Genomic DNA, 19,930 nt, shown 5'->3' with positions numbered 1-19,930 from the left:
TATATATATGTAATGATTCTTATATATGTATATATATATATATATATATATATATCAGGGCTGGAGTGATAGCACAGTGGTGGTAGGGTGTTCGCCTTTCACGTGGCCGACTCGAGTTCGATTCTCCTGCCCCTCTCGGAGAGCCTGGCAAGCTATCGAGAGTATCTAGCCTGCACGGCAGAGCCTGGCAAGCTACCCATGGCATATTGGATATGCCAAAAACAGTAACAATAAGTCTCTCAATGAAAGACGTTGCTGTGCCCGCTTGAACAAATCGATGAGCAATGGGATGACAGTGACAGTGATATATATATTATGCCCTAAGAATTACCAGAGAATTTCTTTGTATCTTTTGGTTAGACTTCAATCTTCTACAAAGTCAGCTAATGTCCTATGGGATAGTGGCTGTATTTAGAACTTCTCTGGGTTTTAATCCATCAAGTAAAACCTAAATAATTGCCAAAGGCTCTTCTTACATCCCTTTCTTCAAGAAGAATTTGCTTGGGCCAAGCCTGCTTCTTAGTCTTTGTCCAAAATCAGCAAACTGGGACCAGAGAGATGAAAATCAGCCAGCTTGGCACACGCTTTGCCTGCAGGAGGTTCAGGTTTAATCTCGAAGACCACAGGAGCCCCCGGAGCGCCACGGGAAGCGACTCCAAGCACAGAACTAGGGAGAAGTCCACAAGCACCATTGGGTGTGACCCAGAAACCAAAAATCAAACCAAACTAAAATTAGCAGATGTTCCCAGGAAAGCAAATGATGGTTGGTAATTACTTGGGAAGAATTTGATCTGGAATTTTCTCTTTGGCGGAAGGTGTTGGCTTTCAAGGGGTGCTTAGAAGGTCAGGGTGCCCCACCTGAGACTCTCTAGTACCTGTGCTGTCAGGCCCATGGATGTCATGCTGCTTGGGCCTGACCATATTGGGGATACCCAGGTCACCCTGGATATGCGGGGGGAGGGGGGGCTTCAGTGCTGCACCCAGCAGTGCTCCTGCGACCAAGACGAAGACTCGAACCCAACCACTGAACAATCAATGGAAAGGAGGATCAACTAATTACACTCAAAGGATAAGGAAAGTGTTTACCTGTGAGGGTGTCACAACTGGCAGATCGGTTATTGCATTGACAGGGCAGGCAACCGCTCTTATTGAAGCCATAATATCCATCTTGGCATTGATCGCAAGTAGAGCCCGTGACACCCATCTTGCACTGGCATTTCCCAGAACTGCAGAGAAAAGCAAAGACAATGAACAAAGTAAATCAGAGGGTGTCTAATATCCCCTCACAGACTTGCTTAAAAATACAAATAGTTTCAATTAGATTCTTGTCACCGGATGTATTGATTTTGATGTTGATTTCAAAGTTAAATAGCTTCTGCATGAATTCAATTAGCATAAGTTCGTGACGATTTAATAATATTAATCATCTGTGACAATTTAATCCCCCCGTACTTAAGAGGTTTAAAATAAATTATGAATGAGCCATGGAGATAACGTCCCCCGTGTTTAAAAATCTGTTTACGAAGCGCTGAGACACAGAACTAGTCCCACTACCACATCTCATTAATGGATCTACAGTCCATCATTGGCGGTGCCCGGTCAGTAGAAATCTCCCTCTAAACTAGCTTCTGGATAAGGATGATACAGACCAAGATCTCGACACTATGTTGACAGATAACCATTTAGATGGTAAAAACACCCTGTAATTTTCGGGGGTGTTTTTACCATCTGAGGGTGGCCACACCTGGCAGTGCTCAGGATGTACTTCTGATGCTGTGCTCAGGAATCACTCCTGACAGTGCTCAGAGACCCATATGCAGTGCCAGGTATCAAACCAGCGTTGGTTATAAACAAGACAGGCACCTTAACGCCTACAGCGCTCAGGCCCACTGATGCATTTTTTAAAACTTTTGACCTGGACTGTATTCAAATCATATTTCTAGTAATTATACTCGAATTGCCAATTGAGTAAATGTAACTATAAGGGGAACTACCATTGCTTTCTGCATTAAGCCCATATATATTTTCCAGGTTGTAAGCCCAGAGGAAGACTATAGATATAAAATTTAAAATTGTTGGGGCCGGAGCGATAGCACAGCGGGTAGAGCTTGCACGCTGCCGACCCGGGTTTGATCCCCGGCATCCCATATGGTCCCCCAAGCACCACCAGGAGTAATTCCTGAGTGCAAAGCCAGGAGTAACCCCTGAGCGTCGCTGGGTGTGACCCAAAAAGCAAAAAAAAAAATTTTAATTGTGTTCAGTTTATTATGTTTTTCTATTAACCTATTTTCTTTGAAAAGTTAACATTTATGTTTGCTAGATATTTATAACCAAGTATAGACATTTATTTTTAAACTTTAAACCAAATTTTATTTATTGATCATTGTTTTGCAATGCTGTAAAATTTCAGAAGTAGTTTCATACATCAAATGTTTGTCTTATCACACTCATCAGTTTCTATCCAGAACCCCCCTAACTCTATCCAAGACCCCCCAAATCTACGCCAAACTCTCAACCCATTCCTCCCACCTATCTTTCCTACCCCTCTGGTTACCACCAGATTTTTTGATTTCTGAATTTTTTAAAGTTGTGTTTTGTCAATATTTTAGTTGCACTTTGGTTACTTATACTCTATTCCACATATAAATAAAATCATCATCAGTAATTGTCTTTCATATCCTGATTTTTTTCCTTAGCATGATCATCTCAAGTTCCATACAGATTGTCACAAAAACACTTTTCATTTTTTTTTTTTAAAGAACTGGCTGAATTGTGTATATTGGCACCAGTCAGATTGGATGGGAGGCAATCAAGGTAGAACTGCTTTTCAATATAATCTTTAGGAGTTCAAACTCCTAATAATAAGTCCCTATGGGGTTAATTTTAGTTTATGAACCCAAGTTAAATTTGTTAATACTTACACTGCTCTATCACAAATCAGTTAAAGTAATCCCATACTATTTCCTATGGTCGTAGTTCGGTAATAAAAATAGAAGTTCTAAATTTAAGAGTGACAGGAACTTTGGGTTGGACTTTACAGGATGGAAGTAGAGTATTTTCAATCATGTGTCTTCTATTTGTAATTGTACAAACCTAAGGGGTCTTATTTGGGGGGGGGGGGGGTAGGGAGGGAAGGGATCTCCAAAGCAGTGCTCAGGGGGGCCATGAATCATTCCCAGTGATTCTTGGCCCCTGAATACAGGCTTAATGCTTAGGCCGGCAATGAATTGAGATTTGGGCCTGGGAGTAGGGGGTCCCCAGGGTCTTATGGTAGAGTTCAGGGAACCACAGGGGATGTACCTAGTGCTGTATACAGAGCCATGCAGTGCCAATGATGGAACTAGGAGTCTCTGTATACAAGACATACACTCCAGTCATTTACAGTCATTTAACTATGGCCCTTGCCCTAAATATTATTTTTATTGTTATCTGAAGAGAAGTCTCAAATAATCAGCATTCCATGGGCCCAATAATTGTTTGCCCTCTCTTTTTTTTAAAAAAAAAAAAACTATTTTGAGCAGTTAAAGTTGAAGTTCACTTTTCTCTCCCACATTTCATGGTTCTCTATAATACCCCTGGGAATGCCCCAAAAGAATATAAAATATAACAGTGCTACAGAAAATATTTTTAGGATTTGACACAAAGTCCAGAAGGGAAAAAAAGCCAAGCTTAGGGAAATAATGTATACCCAATAATGCATCTTTTAGCCTCGTGTGGCCAGAAAACACCTATCAAACTCGATTTTTCTGTCTAGCACACTGGCTTATGCAGTCTTTTGACCAAAAAGAAAATTTTTTTTAAGGAAAATATGAAATGAAAGCATCGGAAATAGGAATAATGATGAGAAACATGGTAATGACGATGAAAACCTGGGTCACTGAGGTTTGGGTGGGGACTCAGAGGAAAAGCGTATGCCTCGTCTGTGTGAGGCCCGGAGTCCAAGCCTCAGCATGGCGGGACAGCGGGAGGAAGAGTTGTTATTTAGTCAGGGCTTATCCCGGTAAATAAATATATACATGTATATGTAGCTACACTTTCTAATATTAAAATAGCACTATTAGGTAGAGGTCATAATACTCATTTTGCCACTGGGGGAATTCAGAGAAGCTAAAGTGATCCTGCACACCTACTGAATCAGACACTCCCACCTTCCTATGCTACTTACTCCCACCAAAGTTGGGCACTAAATACCCCCCCCCTGCATTTTTAAACATTGAAACACCATGATTTATAGTTTCATAATACTCTGTCTATACTGGAGCGATAGCACAGCAGGTAGGGTGTTTGCCTTGCACATGGCCGACCTGGGTTCGATTCCTCCATCCCTCTCGGAGCCTGGCAAGCTACCAAGAGGATCCCGCCCACACGGCAGAGCCTGGCAAGCTACCTGTGGCATATTTCATTATGCCAAAAACAGTAACAACGAGTCTCACAATTGAGACGTTACTGGAGCCTGCTCGAGCAAATCGATGAACAAGTGCTACGATGCTACAATACTATGTCCACACCTACCACTCAAGTATCTATTTCCCATCAGCATTTTCAAAGGACCCCACCTCCCGACCCCACCACTACTGCCCCAGATAAGCTCAGGTCTGTAGATCTGTTGGGGCCTGACTCAGGATGAGCCCACATAGACTGATTCACAAACGGGCAGGAACAGGGCCCCATGAAAATGGGCAAGATGACTTGTGTATCCTGACTGGTTTGGATGAGGCCAAACATCTTTTTCTTTAAGCTGCCTTAGTAAAAAAATTTCATAAATTTCATAAATTTCAGTATACTGAAATTGTCAGTCTTCCTCTTCTCGGTGCTTACTTAGCACCTCGGTGCTTACTTAGGATCCTCGGTGCTTATTTAGCCTGTTTGTTGGTAGTGTGCAGCTCCCAAGTACTTAGTCTGTTTGTTTTCAGTATGCAGATCTCAGGTACTTAGCCTGTTTGTTTTTAGTATACAGAAAAGCTTTTTGGGCTTTGCATGTTCTTCCTGTAACTTCTTTGTCTTTGCATGTTCTTCCCGTAACTTCTTTGTTGATGACCCCACTGCACTGAGCCCTTTCGAGGTACGAACAGCAGGAATGTAGTAAAAGGAGATTTCAGGGTACTCTACCTTTGTCACAGTGTCTGAGCAAAACTGGACCCCCTCCCCCGCTCTGTGAAATATAATTTCTCTCGTGTTCCTTGTCTCGGTGCCTCCGACTGAACAAATATTCATGCAACAAGATCAACCTCTAATTTGTAAAAAAAAAAAATGTCATGATGTCATGATGAAGAACTGATAGTTTCTTGGGTATCAGGCTTTTCCCTGTAGAGTCCCAAGTACCACAATTCACCATTCATGTAAGTGCTGATGTCACTGTGTTGCTTCTGCCTTGCCCAGAATAAATTCAGGTCTCTTTTTCTCATGCCAGATTAGTAAAAGCTTAGCCTTCTTATTGCTTGAGGAGAAATTGCAGCTTAGCAAAAGCCAAGGTTCTCCGAAATCCGAGCCCAAATGTTCTGATCCTTTGTGAAAGCTTAATTCAAATTAGGTAATTTTGTACTGGTCATAGTATAAAAGATGAGCCCTGCTTTTAAAAATGCCACAGAGAGGGGGCTGGGGCAATAGCACAGCAGGTAGGGCATTTGCCTTGCATGTGGCTGACCTGGAGTCAATTCCCAACATCCCATATGGTCTCCTGAGCACCGCCAGAAGTAATTCCTGAATGCAGAGCCAGGAGTAATCCCTGAGCATCACTGAGTGTGACCCAAAAAGCAAAAATTAAAAAAAAAGCCATAGATATTTATATTATATTTGTATTGCCAATCTTTCTCTTAAATTTGCACAAATAAAAGAAGAAAGAAACAAGACCCACACATACAAGTCTTTTATGTATACTTTACACAGGAATACTATAAAGTACAAAACTATCTAGTAAAGTTCACTTGGATTCATCACCTAGAAAGTTAAGGAAATGTCTTATGACTCATGAAGGAATCAGTCGACTTAAGTCTACCTTTTAGAAAGAATAACAGTTACAGTGAATGGTTAGCAAACTTCATGAGCCAACTTCAAGGTTTTAAAAATATTGGTTAGGGGCCAGAGTCAGTAGTACAGCAGGTAGGGCATTTGACATGTATGTGGCCGACCTGGGTTTGACCCCCAGCATCAATATGGTTCCTCAAGCACTGCCAGGAGTAATTCCTGAGTGCAGATACAAGAGTAAACCCTGAGCATTGCCGGGGTTGACCCAAAAGCCAAAAATTAAAATAAAAAATTGGTAAAAATATGCTGGCTCCTCATTTCTCTAGCCACTAGGTTATTTAGCATACAGAAGAATAACCAGCTACTTTCAATGGCAGTATCTGTCCGAGCGACCAGGAAAAGGTGCTGTCTTGAAGTACCTAATCACTTGGTATCTCAAAATGCAATGTAGCCAGTATTCCCAAAGTGGTTGCTATTCCTGTAAATGAACTTTCCCTCATTAAATTCTCCTTTAGGCATTTGAAAGATTGATTTAAGTAGGAACCTTTCTCCCTGGAGAACATACTCCTTTGCTGCTGATTTTAAGGTTTCACTTTTACCAGGGAGATGTTTTCAAATTGAATTAAAATTTTATTCTCTCTCCCCCTTCCCTTGTTGATAGTTGTTTCTGTTCTCTCGGTGACTGAGGTCGAATACCTGCCTGGCTGCGTTGCTCACATATGTTTTTGCCTCTGGGGCTCACACCCCGGGCCGTGGTTCTCACTGAAGCTTGTGGGACTTTAGCTGTGGTCCCTCCACTGGTGCTCACCTTATACTTGCACGCTGGTGGCGCCACTTGAGTTAGGGTTGTCATGCTTGCCTGGGTCACTGGTGCTCACCCAGCTGCCCCTTCCTGGTGCTCACGAAGGGTAGCGCTTCCTGGTCATGGAACTCCTGCATTTTTTTTTTTTAATTATTTTATTGAATCACCATGAGATACAGTTACAAAGCTTTCATGTTTGAGTTTCAGTCATAAAATGATCAAACAGCCATCGCTCCACCAGTGCACATTCTCCACCACCAATGTCCCTGCTATCCTGCCCCCTTTCCATCCCTCCCCTTGACTCCATGGCAGACAATTTTCCCCAGACTCTCTATTTTTGGGCATTATGGTTTGCAGTACAGATTCTGAGAGGCTATCACATTTGGTTCTTTATCTACTTTCACCACACATCTCCCATCCCGAACGATCCTTCCAACCATCACTGTCTTAGTGATCCCTTCTCTTTCCCAGCTGCCTTCTCCCCCAGCGCCTGAGGCAGGCTGCCAACCACGGGGCAGTCTTCCCGGCCCTTGTCTCTACTGTCCTTGGGTGTCAGTCTCCTCTTCTGTTATTGTATATTCCACAAATGAGTGCAGTCCTTCTATGTCTGTACCTCTCTTCCTGACTCATTTCACTTAGCATGATACTCTCCATGTCCATCCACTTATATGCAAATTTTCACGCACCTTTTTAAGCTGTGGTGTTTGCCTGGGGGTGTCACCTCTTTTAGTGGTGCTTACAAATACCCAGCTGAGATGGAGCTGGAAATTGTGGGGAGCAATAGGGAGCACAGACAGCAGAGCTGCCAGGACCACACGGGCATGTGTGAGACACCAAGAATTTGAATTCATGGCCACACAGGAGCAAGTCAGGCCCTGCACTATTCCTCCAGGCCCATCCTGGGGCAGACTTTAAAACACCCCCTTTCGGGGTGCTTTTTGTCTCTCTAAATATGCATACATAAAATCAAATAGAAATGTTTGGTTACAGGACGGCATGTCCAAGGTGTTATTCCAATGTGTTGTTACCCAGGGCTCGCCCGTGGCCAATTTCTGTATGTTTAACAATTTAATCACCCAGCAAATAAAAAGCTGTCCCTGGGTGACTTCCTTCATAGAACAAAGCCTTACAATACCCGCTTTCACGGTGTCCCTCTGTTAAGGACTACTGAACGCTGTCTGAAGCAAAGGTCAATGATAGAAATGAAATGAAATGTCTTAAAAGGGAAGGGAAGCCTATTTACACGATGACATTTGCTTATTGATACATTTGAAATAAAAGAACCACAGTTTCATGGTTTCAGACCTGGTCAATGTGGACACAAAAATGACACAATTAGATTTTTGAACAAAAATCTATACTAATGAACTAATAACTGATTTCTTTTTTTTTTTGCTTGTTTGTTTCAAGGCCACACCTGGTGATGCTCAAGGCTTACTCCTGGCCCTGTGCTCAGGGATCACTCCTAAAGGTGCTCAGGGGGCATATATAATGCCAGGGATTTAAACAGGATGAATCAAATGCCTTAACCCATATACTATCTCTCCAATCCCATGAGAATTTAAGATAGAATTATTCATCTGCTATCATTTATTTTTTTTTGTAGCCATGTTAGTTGCTAGTAAAGTACTAATGTAGAGTTATAGCAGAAAGGGGCTAGAGTGATAGCACAGCGGTAGGGTGTTCACCTTTCATGCAGCCGACCTGTGTTCGATTCCTCCGCCCCTCTCGGAGAGCCCGGCAAGCTACCGAGAGTATCTCGCCCCCACGGCAGAGCCTGGCAAGCTACCCGTGATGTATTGGATATGCCCAAAACAGTAACAACAACTCTCACAATGAGAGACGTTACTGGTGCCCACTCGAACAAAATAGCAGAAAGAAGAACAGAGATTTATGAAAGAAACTCAACATTATGGAACTAAGCACTTCAACACCTCTTGAAATGTAAACAAAGACTATAATGACTAATCTCAACTTTTATATGTTTTCTACGGTGCCAGGAATAACACACAGGGCCTCACACATGCAAGGCCAGTGCTCTACTGCTGAGCTACATCCTCTGGTTCTGAGTCATTAACTTTTCAAAAGGAAATTCAGTCATGTGTCATCTCAAAGTATTTTATTTCTCTATATACCACATATCTACAAACGTATATATGCCTACATATTTGTTGTGCTTGTCTGGGAGCCACACGTGGAGGTGCTCAAGGGTTATTCCTGGCTCAGGATTCAGGGCTCACTCCCGATGGGCCCCTGGGGACCATATCGGGTGCAAGAGATAGAACCTAGATGAACTGCATGCACCCTGCCTGCTATACTATCTCTTCAGTCATCTGGAATATATTCAAAGGATTCTGTTCCACTAAACATGGGCAGGAAGAGATCATTTAGGATTTCCATTATTTAATAATCACATTGATCAGGGTCGGAGGGGTGGGACACAGGAAGTGAGCACAGACACACATCAGGGCCTATGGAAAATTCACAGCCTATAGAGACAAAGAGAATGAGTTCCCATCACAACTCCGAGAGTAACAGGCTGGGACCACGCAGTTGTTCCATGTTAGACTCCATTCTCCTTTGCAAAATGGACACACTTTTAACAAACTTCAGTTACTATGAGAATTGAAGAGACACAAGATACTTAGCATAGTGCCGGTCATATAATGAGTTCCCCCAAAAGAAAGCAATAATAAGATGATAAAAATAATCCCAGATCCTGCGATTTGTTTTGAGAATCCTAAGAATTGGTTAGACTCTCAAACAGGCGAAGGCAGACAAAAATGAAGTTTTAAAAATTCTGTTAACTAACCTAGAAAAATGGCAAGAAGTTATGGGGGTAATTACTAGCTTGGAGGGGAAATGTGGCCAGGAAAAAAGAACATATAATGAACATAGGGTAGAAACAATTTTGGAAAAAATGTTTAAGAAGGAAAAAGCTATGCACAATCCTACATTTCTGGCCAAAGACATGCTTTCCTGTTCACTAGCTAATAGGTTTAATGTTTTCTAAATTATCAAGTAAATGTCTTGGCATGTTTTGTGCTGTTGAAAATATCGGGAGGACACAGTTTGGGAAACTGGCCTCATATGCTGGGGGAAAAGGCAGCTCAGATAGAGAAGGGAACACCAAGTAGAGGATGTTGGGAGGACCCACTCGGGTTGGAAGATGCGAGCTGAAAGTAGACTACAGAATGAACATGAAGGCCACTCAATACCTCTATGGCAGGCTACAACACCCAAAAGGAAAGGGAACAAAGGGGAATGCCCTACCGCAGAGGCAGGGTGAAGTGGTGGAGGATGGGGTGAGGGTGGTGAGAGGGATACTGGGATCATTGGTGGAGGAGAAAGGGCACTGGTAGAGGGATGGGTAAACAATCACTGTATGACTGAAATGCACACACGAAAGTTCAGAGGTTTGTAACTGTATATCACAGTGATTCTCTAATTAAAATTTTAAAAATATACTGGGTGGAGGGGGTTTCCTAAGATTTTCAAGATACAACTTTTGTGTATGGTGTATCATTTGATAGCAGGCCATCAGTTTTTGTTTGTTTTGTTTAGGGATCACTCCCAGTGGTACTTGGGGGACCATCCTGTATTGAATGGGGATCAGAGCCGGTTCCAGCATGTGAAACACACACTCCAGGTTAGCAAGCTCCCTCCTCACCCCCAGGTCATCAACTTGAACTCTAGAAATCATAGCATATTAAAAACAATATCCTTGTATTAAAAATTGCATCCTTAAATTAGGAGAACTCAATTTTATCTATGGCTATTCAAAAACTACTTTCCTACCTTTCTTTTTCCTTGGATATTTTATATGTTAGAATTCTGACAAGGATATAACCACAAAAAAATAAATGAATATATCCATTTTCTTCCTCCTCTTTGAAATATCTGAAGCTAAATTAGCTTTGGAAAGAATTGAAATGACTAGTAAAAAATGAGAGTCTGGAATGAATAGAAATGTTCTGGCCATAAGCACTCTCAAAGTATTAAAATAGTATTAAAAGGCAGCTAGAAAAATAAAGGTTTTCTAACAAATTTTTCTTTTTACTTAAAAAAACTAACAAAATTAAAAGTTATTAACAATTCTTAATTTCATGTTTGGGTCATGGGTTTTAAAGGTAACAAAAAAAATAGCTTTTCTTTTTCTGCTGTGAAGGAACATTTCTACGATCATGGAAAAGATCACGACGTAATGAGAAAAGTTCCATTTCTCAAGGGAAAAAAGATAGCTTTATTTTTGAAAACATTGGGCTATTATGCTAAACATTCCTAGTATTTCTGAGGGCAAATAGTCTATGGTTAGAATAAAACTATCTTCAAATTCTTCTTCTTTTTTTTCCTATCTTCAAATTCTTAATGCTCAATAAAACTACTGCCTAAGTTGAAAATATTTTCTGATAACTGATCTTACCAAAATCAAAAATTTATTTGAAAAGTCAGCAGTAAAACTTAATGGCAAAATAGAACAAAAAGGGTTATGTTTCCAGAGTCAGATCTTGATTCAGCTAGGAAAGCTATTTCGTATTTCCTTCACCTTTTAGGATGGAAGAAACAGAGCCAAAATAATTCTCAAATCCAAATAATACTCTATTATTTTACACACACACACAAATACACACACACACACACACACACGTACCTTCACTTAAAAAGTAATTTTGTGGGTTTTGTTTTGTTGGACATACCTGGCAGTGCCCAGGGCTTACTGGCTCTGCTCTCAGGGATCCTTCCTTATGGCCATGGGGAACCATAGAGGGTGCCAGGTATTGAACCCGGATCAGCCGCGTGCAAGGCAAGTGCCCTATCCATTATACTATCACTCTCAGAGTAATTTTTTTAAATTAACGAATCACTGTGAGATAGAGCACTACAAAGCTGTTCGTGATTGGGTTTCAGTCATACAATGTTCCAACATCCATCCTTCCACCAGTGTAATTTCCCAGCACAGTGTCCCCAGTTTCCCTCCCATTCAAGCCACCCCCCGCCCAAGCCTGCCTCTAAAACAGCCACCTCTCTTCTCTCACTCTTTATCTTTTTCTCTCTCATTTTAGGCATTATGGTTTGCGATACAGATGCTGAAAGGTTATCATCTATAACCTTTTACCTGCTTTCAAGACTTAGTTCTTGTCTAGACTGATCATTTCCAACTAGTGTTGTGATAATGGATCCTCCTTTATCTTAACTAACGCCCTTCTCCCACACCACTCACCAATTGATGACCAGTCCTCCTGACCTGTGTTCCCTGGCCAGGTATTAGTGTCATACTGTTGTTGAATTGAACCCGGGTTGGCTGCGTGCAAGGCAAACGCCCTACTGTTCTGCTATCACTCCAGCCCCATCCCACATATAAATGCAGTCATATCTTTCCCTCTCCTTCTGACTCATTTCACTCAGCATGACATGCTCCATTTATAGGCAAATTTCATGAGCTCATTTTTCCTAACAGCTGTGTAGTATTCCATTGTGTAGATATACCATAGTTTCTTTATCCATTTATCTGTTCTCGGGTAGTCAGGCTACTTCCAGCTTCTGGCTAATGTAAATAGTGCTGCAATTAACATAGAAGTGCAGATGTTGTTTCGGCTATGTCTCAAAAGTAATTTTGAGAAGAGAAGAAACCTGAGATCTCAGTATCATCTTAATAGTATTGTAAACCAAAAAAAATTAAAAATGAAAGGTAGTTAAATTTTTTAAAATGCTTCTTCAATAGCAACAATTGTATTCTTTTTATAACCACTGTAAAAGGTTTGCTTAATGAGAAAGTAATTATTAATACCTGGTTGGTTTTCTATAAATTATTTTCTAGTGTTTAGAATTCAGATTTCATTTTTCACATAAATGACAATTTTGATAGCTCTGTTTCCATATGAGCAAACAAAAACCTGCTTAACTGAAAATGTTGATGTTGACTGTACCAGGGACCAAATCGTAAGCTTGTGAATTCTGAATCTTGTATTCATTTTATCAAAAGTTCATCATTATCCACTTATCCTTAAACTTTATTATCTCCTCTGCCATATGGTCAAATGTTGCGTTCATATCAGTATTTCTATATTTTCCTTATTGTTCTATTTATTTAACTGCCTATTTGTGAACCAAAACCACATTCTCTAAATTGCTACCATTCTCCCACCCCCAATTTTTTCACTTATTTTTTTTTAACTCTAGAAACACAGATGGACTGGAAGAATTCTCTTCTATCTATATTTTGCTCTCCTTACTAACACCTGATCCCAGCTTTCTTGAGGCACACTCCCTTAACTACTGCTCAAATGTGCTCATCATAATTAAGCATCAGGAACCCACATTTGCTGTTTCCTTTGTAAACAATACATTTCACTCAGGGGATCCACGGGCATGTGCCCTTTTGGTTTGGTTTTGCTCTTTATTCAAGTGTCATTCTTAAAATTATAACAACTCTTGCTATTTAATACACCATATATTTTATTTACATATTTATTTTCTTTCTTCATTGTAGGATGACATTACTTTGTCCTTTCCCCCCCCTTGTCTCAAGGAGCTCATCCCGGTTTTTCTGGAGTTTAGGTTTACCCTAGTCACACCCATCAAGGTGTACCCGAGTCACTCCCAACCCTTTGTTTAGCTTGTAATCACTTCTCTATGCTCTCTTTCCCAAAACAGTTAATCCGTTTTCCCTTAATCTGACTCTGCTAATTTGTAAGGTCAGACCTTCCTAGGACACTGAATATCATAACATTGCCTTTCTCCCCTCTTTATGCCTTTTGAATAATTTACTTTAAAGCTATGTCTTTTTTGTATAGACACAAGAAGATAATATTATGTTTTTGTAACTTGGGACTTAATTGGTTTTGAATATTATTCCCTCCCGGGCATCTGCTTTCTCCACTTAAGCCTCAATTGCCCTCAGTTCCTAGCACCCCAAAAGCAGGGTCCCGACGAGGGATGGGAAGGATCCAGGGCAAGCGGTGAGTTATGTGCTACCCTGGCATCGAGATGGGCCCGGCCAAAGTGCCAAATTCTTAACTATAAGTTAAGAGCTTGATCATAGACAAATGCTGTCATTATCCAAAAGTAATGATGAGACTAGGACCCTGCTAGGGATAGGAAAGACTGATCTGGCCTGAGCACTGTAGTCTGAGATCGAGATGGCCCCTGGAGAGCAATTCTATAACCTTTAATGCATTTCTTATTGTGTACATACAAAATGATTAATATTATGAATTCTTATATGTTTGCTGGCCGAGGAGAGGAGAAACACACTCGTGGGACTCCACCCTTGGGTGGATCCTCCTGCTGAAAGAGAATTAAGTCCTAGGAGAAGCATCCCCTAAGGGAAAGGAACCTCAACCCTATTGATGGTGACCACACCTATGGGTACGCCCCAACCCCCTCATGCTGGAGGGATTTAACTAGGCTGTAAGAGTGGGTTGGGGGGCCAGATCCACAGATCCAGAGAGAGATCCAGGGACAGAAGAAGAAGACAGGGGAGAGAGAAGGAGATAGAAGAAGATCCAGAGAAATCCCAGACTCAGAAGAAGCAGAGAGAGACAGAACAAAATAAACTGATCGAGCAACCAGTTTGGCCTTCTTCCTTCTGTCGCCTGCCCTTGACCGACAGCACACAACAGAGGTTCCAGGGCACCGAACACGGGCGGTGAGACAGAGCCACACGGAGAGACCTCGAGTGCACACGCCCCTCGGCGTGCTTTAGTTTTTTACACTTCATCATCTAGAATGTCTTCATTATAATATCAATGAATTTCATCTGTCCTTTTCCCACACTATATTCCCTGGATCTAGCACAGTATCCAGTGCACTGCAAACACAAAATCTGATTAATAACTGTGTCAGCTGGTTACACAATTTATGCTTTTGTGATTTCTCCCGATGCTTTCTGTGTTAATTTGTTTTCAATTTAGTATGTTTAATATTTCCAAATAATTTGACACTTTGTCACATTTAAGTAAAACTCTTACAATCTCAGAAAATGTCTATTTATTCTTTGTGAGCAAAGTGAGATATGAAATGACTCCCATGGACCAATCAATTTATAAAATACTTCTCCTTTGGACCCCCTGTCCTCTAATATTTGACAAACAAAAGCAAACTAGAAAAAAAGTTATTAATTTTCCAAGAAAAGTCCATTTTGCCTAACCCTCAAGTTCTATTACAACTCTGCTAGAATGGCCTCCTTAAGTTAAATAATTCTCATATAAACAAAGCACAGAACCTGGAATGCCTCAAACAAAACTTCTCCTTATTCATTTTTATTATCTTCTGCATTTGAGTTGCCATTACTATTATTATTATTATTATTATTATTATTATTATTATTATTATTAATTTTGTGGAGGGGGGTGTGTTACTCACTAAATCAGTAGATTTCAAACTCTAACATGCATCAGAATCATCTGGAAGACATTACAATAATTATAGGTTCAGTGGACCTATCCTATAATTTCTGATTCAATAGGTCTGGGGTTGGGCCCAATAATTTGTTATTTGCTGGCTATACTGATATTGGTATAGGAGGGTCATACTAGCTTAACTGGGAAAGTATCATGTATTTATTTCACTCTCTACTTTTCATACTCCTAGTATACTGGTAGAGAATACTGATAAAGCTGGCAAACTGCTTAATTTCCACCTTTGATCTTGGTGCTGAGCCCTTAATCTAATATCAGTGATGACCTAAGAAAAGATGCTCTGATTAAGTTCCATTTGCTACCGGTTCCTTTGAGCTTAGCCCGTATCCTTCAATGGCTAAATTACAACCTCTGTCCTTCACTTCTCAAAGCCCGGCTCCTGGTTCCAATGGTTCTGCCTCCTCATGTCCCACTTCCCACCCTTCAATGTCGGTGATGCTTTCATTTCTATGTGTCACTCAACTTTGATATTTATAATGTCCCAATTCCTGCTTTTCAAATCATTCTCCAAGGATATTCTCAGTATTTCACACTTCTTTTATGAAATATTTATTTTCTGCTGTAGCTCAGATCTGATTTCTAGATTTATGTCTCCATCCCTAGGCCGGTGAATCATGCCTACCCACATCCAAACCTACACTTACATTGAGACTCACATGGCCAAGTCTAATCTAGCCCATTCTGTTTTAGGGTACATGTGGGGGAGAGCCGTGGCGTCAGACAGACCTAGGTACAATACGAGTTCCGCCATTTACTAGTTATGCCACGTTCCTAAATAAGTCTGCCTCTAAAAGCAAGATAGCAAAGATTTCCTAAGAAGTTAGAGAGGTTACATACATGGGTAAAAAAAATACCAGCATAGAGGTTTAGAGGTACTCATTAGATGTTAATTTCCTTGTTTTGTTTTGTTTTTTTTTCTGTTGCATCTCCTAGAGGATGCAGTTTCCTTAGGTGAACAGTTTAGTTAAGAAAGATAATACATGGAACTTAAAAATGTGTCTGCCAATGACTCGGGCTGGGGTTGGGAGGAACCCTGGTAGAGAGAAGTTCACAGTGGTGGTAGAATTGGTGTTGTATGGCTAAAAGTCTATCACGAACAACTTTGTAAATCATGGTGTTTTAACCAAAAAAAATTAATTTTTAAAAAAAATAATCCATGGGGCCTAAGAAATAGCACAACTGGCAGAGCACTTTTGAAGGATCCGGGCTCAATCCCTGGCCCTGCATGTCACCCCCAAGCACTGGTGGGAGCAACTCCCAAGCACAGAGTCCGGAATAGCTCTTGCATACCACTAGACGTGGCCCTAGAACAAACAAAGAAGAAAGGACAGACTTCCCTGCAAAAAATCTTCTCTTAAATATCTATGTGCTTTGCTGGTCATTCTATTCAAATGTAGAATCTTTTAAAAAGCCATTCAAGACAATTAAAAGTAAACCTTTTTTAATGATGATATTTGTTAGAAATTGGTTTTAAAAGGGAAGGAAGGAGCTGAAATGATAATACAGAGGATTGGGCATTTGCTTTGCATGTGATCGACCTCAGTTCAGTCCCCAGCACCCCATATGGTCCTCTGAGCACCTCCAGGAGTGATCCTTAAGCACGGAGCCAGGAGTAAGCCCCGAGCACTACCACATGTGGCCCAAAAATAAGAAGGAAAGAGAGGAAGGAAAGAGAAGAAGGAAGGAAGGAAGGAAGGAAGGAAGGAAGGAAGGAAGGAAGGAAGGAAGGAAGGAAGGAAGGAAGGAAGGAAGGAAGGAAGGAAGGAAGGGAGAGAGGGAGGGAGGGAAGGAGGGAAGGAGGGAGGAAGAAGGAAGGAAGGAAGGAAGGAAGGAAGGAAGGAAGGAAGGAAGGAAGGAAGGAAGGAAGGAAGGAAGGAAGGAAGGAAGGAAGGAAGGGAGGGAGGGAGGGAGGGAGGAAGGAATCCTGTTAATATAAGCCATATTTTCACTACTTTTCTGGCAATGTAAGAAAAATGTAAAGACCTTCCTATACAAATGTTTAGAATGAAACTTTCTAAATTTGTTCATAGGTATCATAGATATCTTTAAGAATTGATTAAATGTGCGGACACAGGCCAGAGAGATAGTACAACAGGGCTCTTGTCTTCTACACAGCCAACCCGAGTTCACTTTGGCATCCCATATGGTCCCCTGAGGCCGGGAGGAGTAAGCCCTGAGCACAGACCCAGGAGTAAGCCCTGGGCACCACCAATGTGGCCCAGAAACAAACAAAAAGAATCTGCTAAACGTTATAGACTGTCACAGAAAAATGCATATATTCATCATTGTATTTATTAAGTATTTGGTTCCTGATGACTCCTTACCTCAATCACTGGGGTACGGAGAAAATCAGAGGTTCCAATGTCATAAAAACAATACAGGGATGTGGTATCAGAAGACCTTAAATTGACTCTTCCCACTCTGCTATTTAACAGCTATCTAAGCTTGGGTTTATCATGTAACCTTTCTTACAACTTCTCATCTACAATTTTGTTATTCAGAGTATTTATCTCTCAGGGTTATCAGAACAAATGAGAAAAAGTACAGGGTAAAAAATACTATTAATTGTAAATGACTTAACAGATCATTGCTAATATTTCCTAGAAATCTATCAAATTACAGGAGAGCAAGCTTGCCCATATTATTGAGACATATGGGCATATCATATCTGAGAATTTATTTAACACATAAGGAAATATAATAAGGCAATTAATTTTTAAACTAGTCCTATATATACTTTGTCAGAATAATCATTGCTGAAGAAGCTTCAAGTCCAAATTTCTCTTTGGAATTGAACAATTTAGATATTTTTGAGCAAAATCCATATCTGAGGGGGAATAAAAAGGATAAACAGTTTTACATTTCTCTCTATCCTCTCAAAAACATTTCTTGCAATGAGAAAAATAAATCAGAGATGGAAAGTCATGCTGATTTTATTTTTTCAAGATACAAAGACTTCTCTGTTTCTGTGGAAAAACAGGCATCCTATTTCAGCCTGTCTACTAACATAAGTTTTAGAACTCTTCCTTTATACTTTTTTGAAGAAAAGATATTAAAAACATTAAAACAGGCTAGGAATTAATTGTACATCCTACTCACAAGGTCATTCAACTAAATGGGAGAACTTCATGACAGTTTAGAAAAGTTTATTTTCTTATCCTGATTCCTTCTCTGCAGTTAAGGCCAAACACTAGACCAACTTTGTTCCAATAACAAGCAGCAATACTACCATATTGCTATACGGACTTCTCCAAATAGCAATTCAGTTAACTCTTTATTTTGAAATATCATTTTTCACCTAACTTGACCTGTGTCAACTTTTGTTAACCACAACTTTTTCATTAGAACTAGAAGTGAAAATTTCTATTACTACTATTATTTAAGTATCAGTCAAATACAAATATGTTTTTAGTGTGTTCCCTGGTTTTTATACTAATATCCTTTTTTGTTCTAGAATTCAATTAGATTGCCACCTCTATCACCTTATATTTACTCATCATATTTTCTTAGCCTTTTTCAGTCTGATAGTTTCTCAACCTATCCTTGTCATTAATGATCTGATTATTTGGAAAATTAATTATTTCATGGATTTTGTAAAACAGTCTCAATCTTGGTTTGTCTCATATTATGATTAGTCTGAGGTATTAATTTGAGGAGAATATCACATACTCCCCTATGATTATGCAGTGAAAAGGGGTATGTGATACCCACATGATTTATTGCTAATTAAGTCATCTTGATAATTGAAAAGATAATTTTTCATGCCAGGAATCTACGTCTATGGTAATTAAACCTAGGGTAGCTATGGAGCTTATTTGGAAAATAGCCAGCTCAGCTACTCAGGCCCTGAGATATACTGAATGGAGAATAGTCAGATGGGTGTTGGTCAGGGCTTGTTTGGATCACTTATTGTCTTGGTTGAGGGAACATTACTGAAATTTCAGTTTCTTCATCTGTTAGGGAACAGAAATACCATTGGTTGTTATTTTATACTGCAATATTTAGAATCATAAAGTACTCAACCTGGCACATAGCAAAAGATCCATTAGGGTGGGGTGTTATTTCTTTGGTCTTCGGTTTTATTTTACTTTTGCTTTTTTGTGGGGTGGGGTTTTGTGCGTACCCGTCGATTCTTGTGTTATTCCTGGCTCTGTACCCAGGAATCACTCCTGGAGGTAGGTGTTCAGGGAACCACATAGGATGCCGGGGATTGAATCCAGGTTGGCCGACTGCAAGGCACACACCCTGCTCGCTGTACTATTGTTCCAGCCCACAAAGAGTTGATATTAATGCTGACCACTCAAGGGTGGATGGTGGTGGTAAAAATGTTAGTAGTCTTTTCCATGTTCTGTCATGTTTTATGATAAGGGACATTTTTGTTTTGTTTTGTTTTTAATCACTGTGAGACAGACCCTTACAAAGCTGTTTGTGAGGGGCTAGAGTGATAGCACAGCGGGTAGGGCGTTTGCCTTGCATGTAGCCAACCCAGGTTCGTTCCCAGCATCCCATGTGGTTCCCCAAGCACCACTAGAAGTAATTCCTGAGTGCATAGGCCAGGAGTAACTCCTGTGCATCACCAGGTGTGACCCAAAAAGAAAAAAAAAACACAAAAACAAAATAATGCTGTTCATGATTAAGTTTCAGTTATACAGTGTCCCACACCCATCCTTCCATCCGTGTACATTTCCTAGCATCTCAGAAGGAAGTCAAACTACAGATCAGAAAAACTCAGTGTGTTTATACG

General features: G+C 40.4%; 1 protein-coding gene across 1 annotated transcript in view; it reads right to left on the bottom strand.

Moving 5' to 3' along the window:
• The window catches only part of MEGF9 (multiple EGF like domains 9), a 102,300-nt gene that overhangs the window by 25,982 nt on the left and 56,388 nt on the right, over positions 1-19,930 (bottom strand). The window contains exon 3 of the mRNA XM_055124882.1: positions 1,087-1,226. Coding sequence (XP_054980857.1) covers positions 1,087-1,226 — 140 coding nt within the window. The remainder of the gene's footprint in view (positions 1-1,086; positions 1,227-19,930) is intronic.

This window comes from Sorex araneus, chromosome 1 (assembly GCF_027595985.1).
Source record: "Sorex araneus isolate mSorAra2 chromosome 1, mSorAra2.pri, whole genome shotgun sequence".
Lineage (NCBI taxonomy): Eukaryota > Metazoa > Chordata > Mammalia > Eulipotyphla > Soricidae > Sorex > Sorex araneus.
This window is presented reverse-complemented; position numbering and strand designations above follow the sequence as displayed.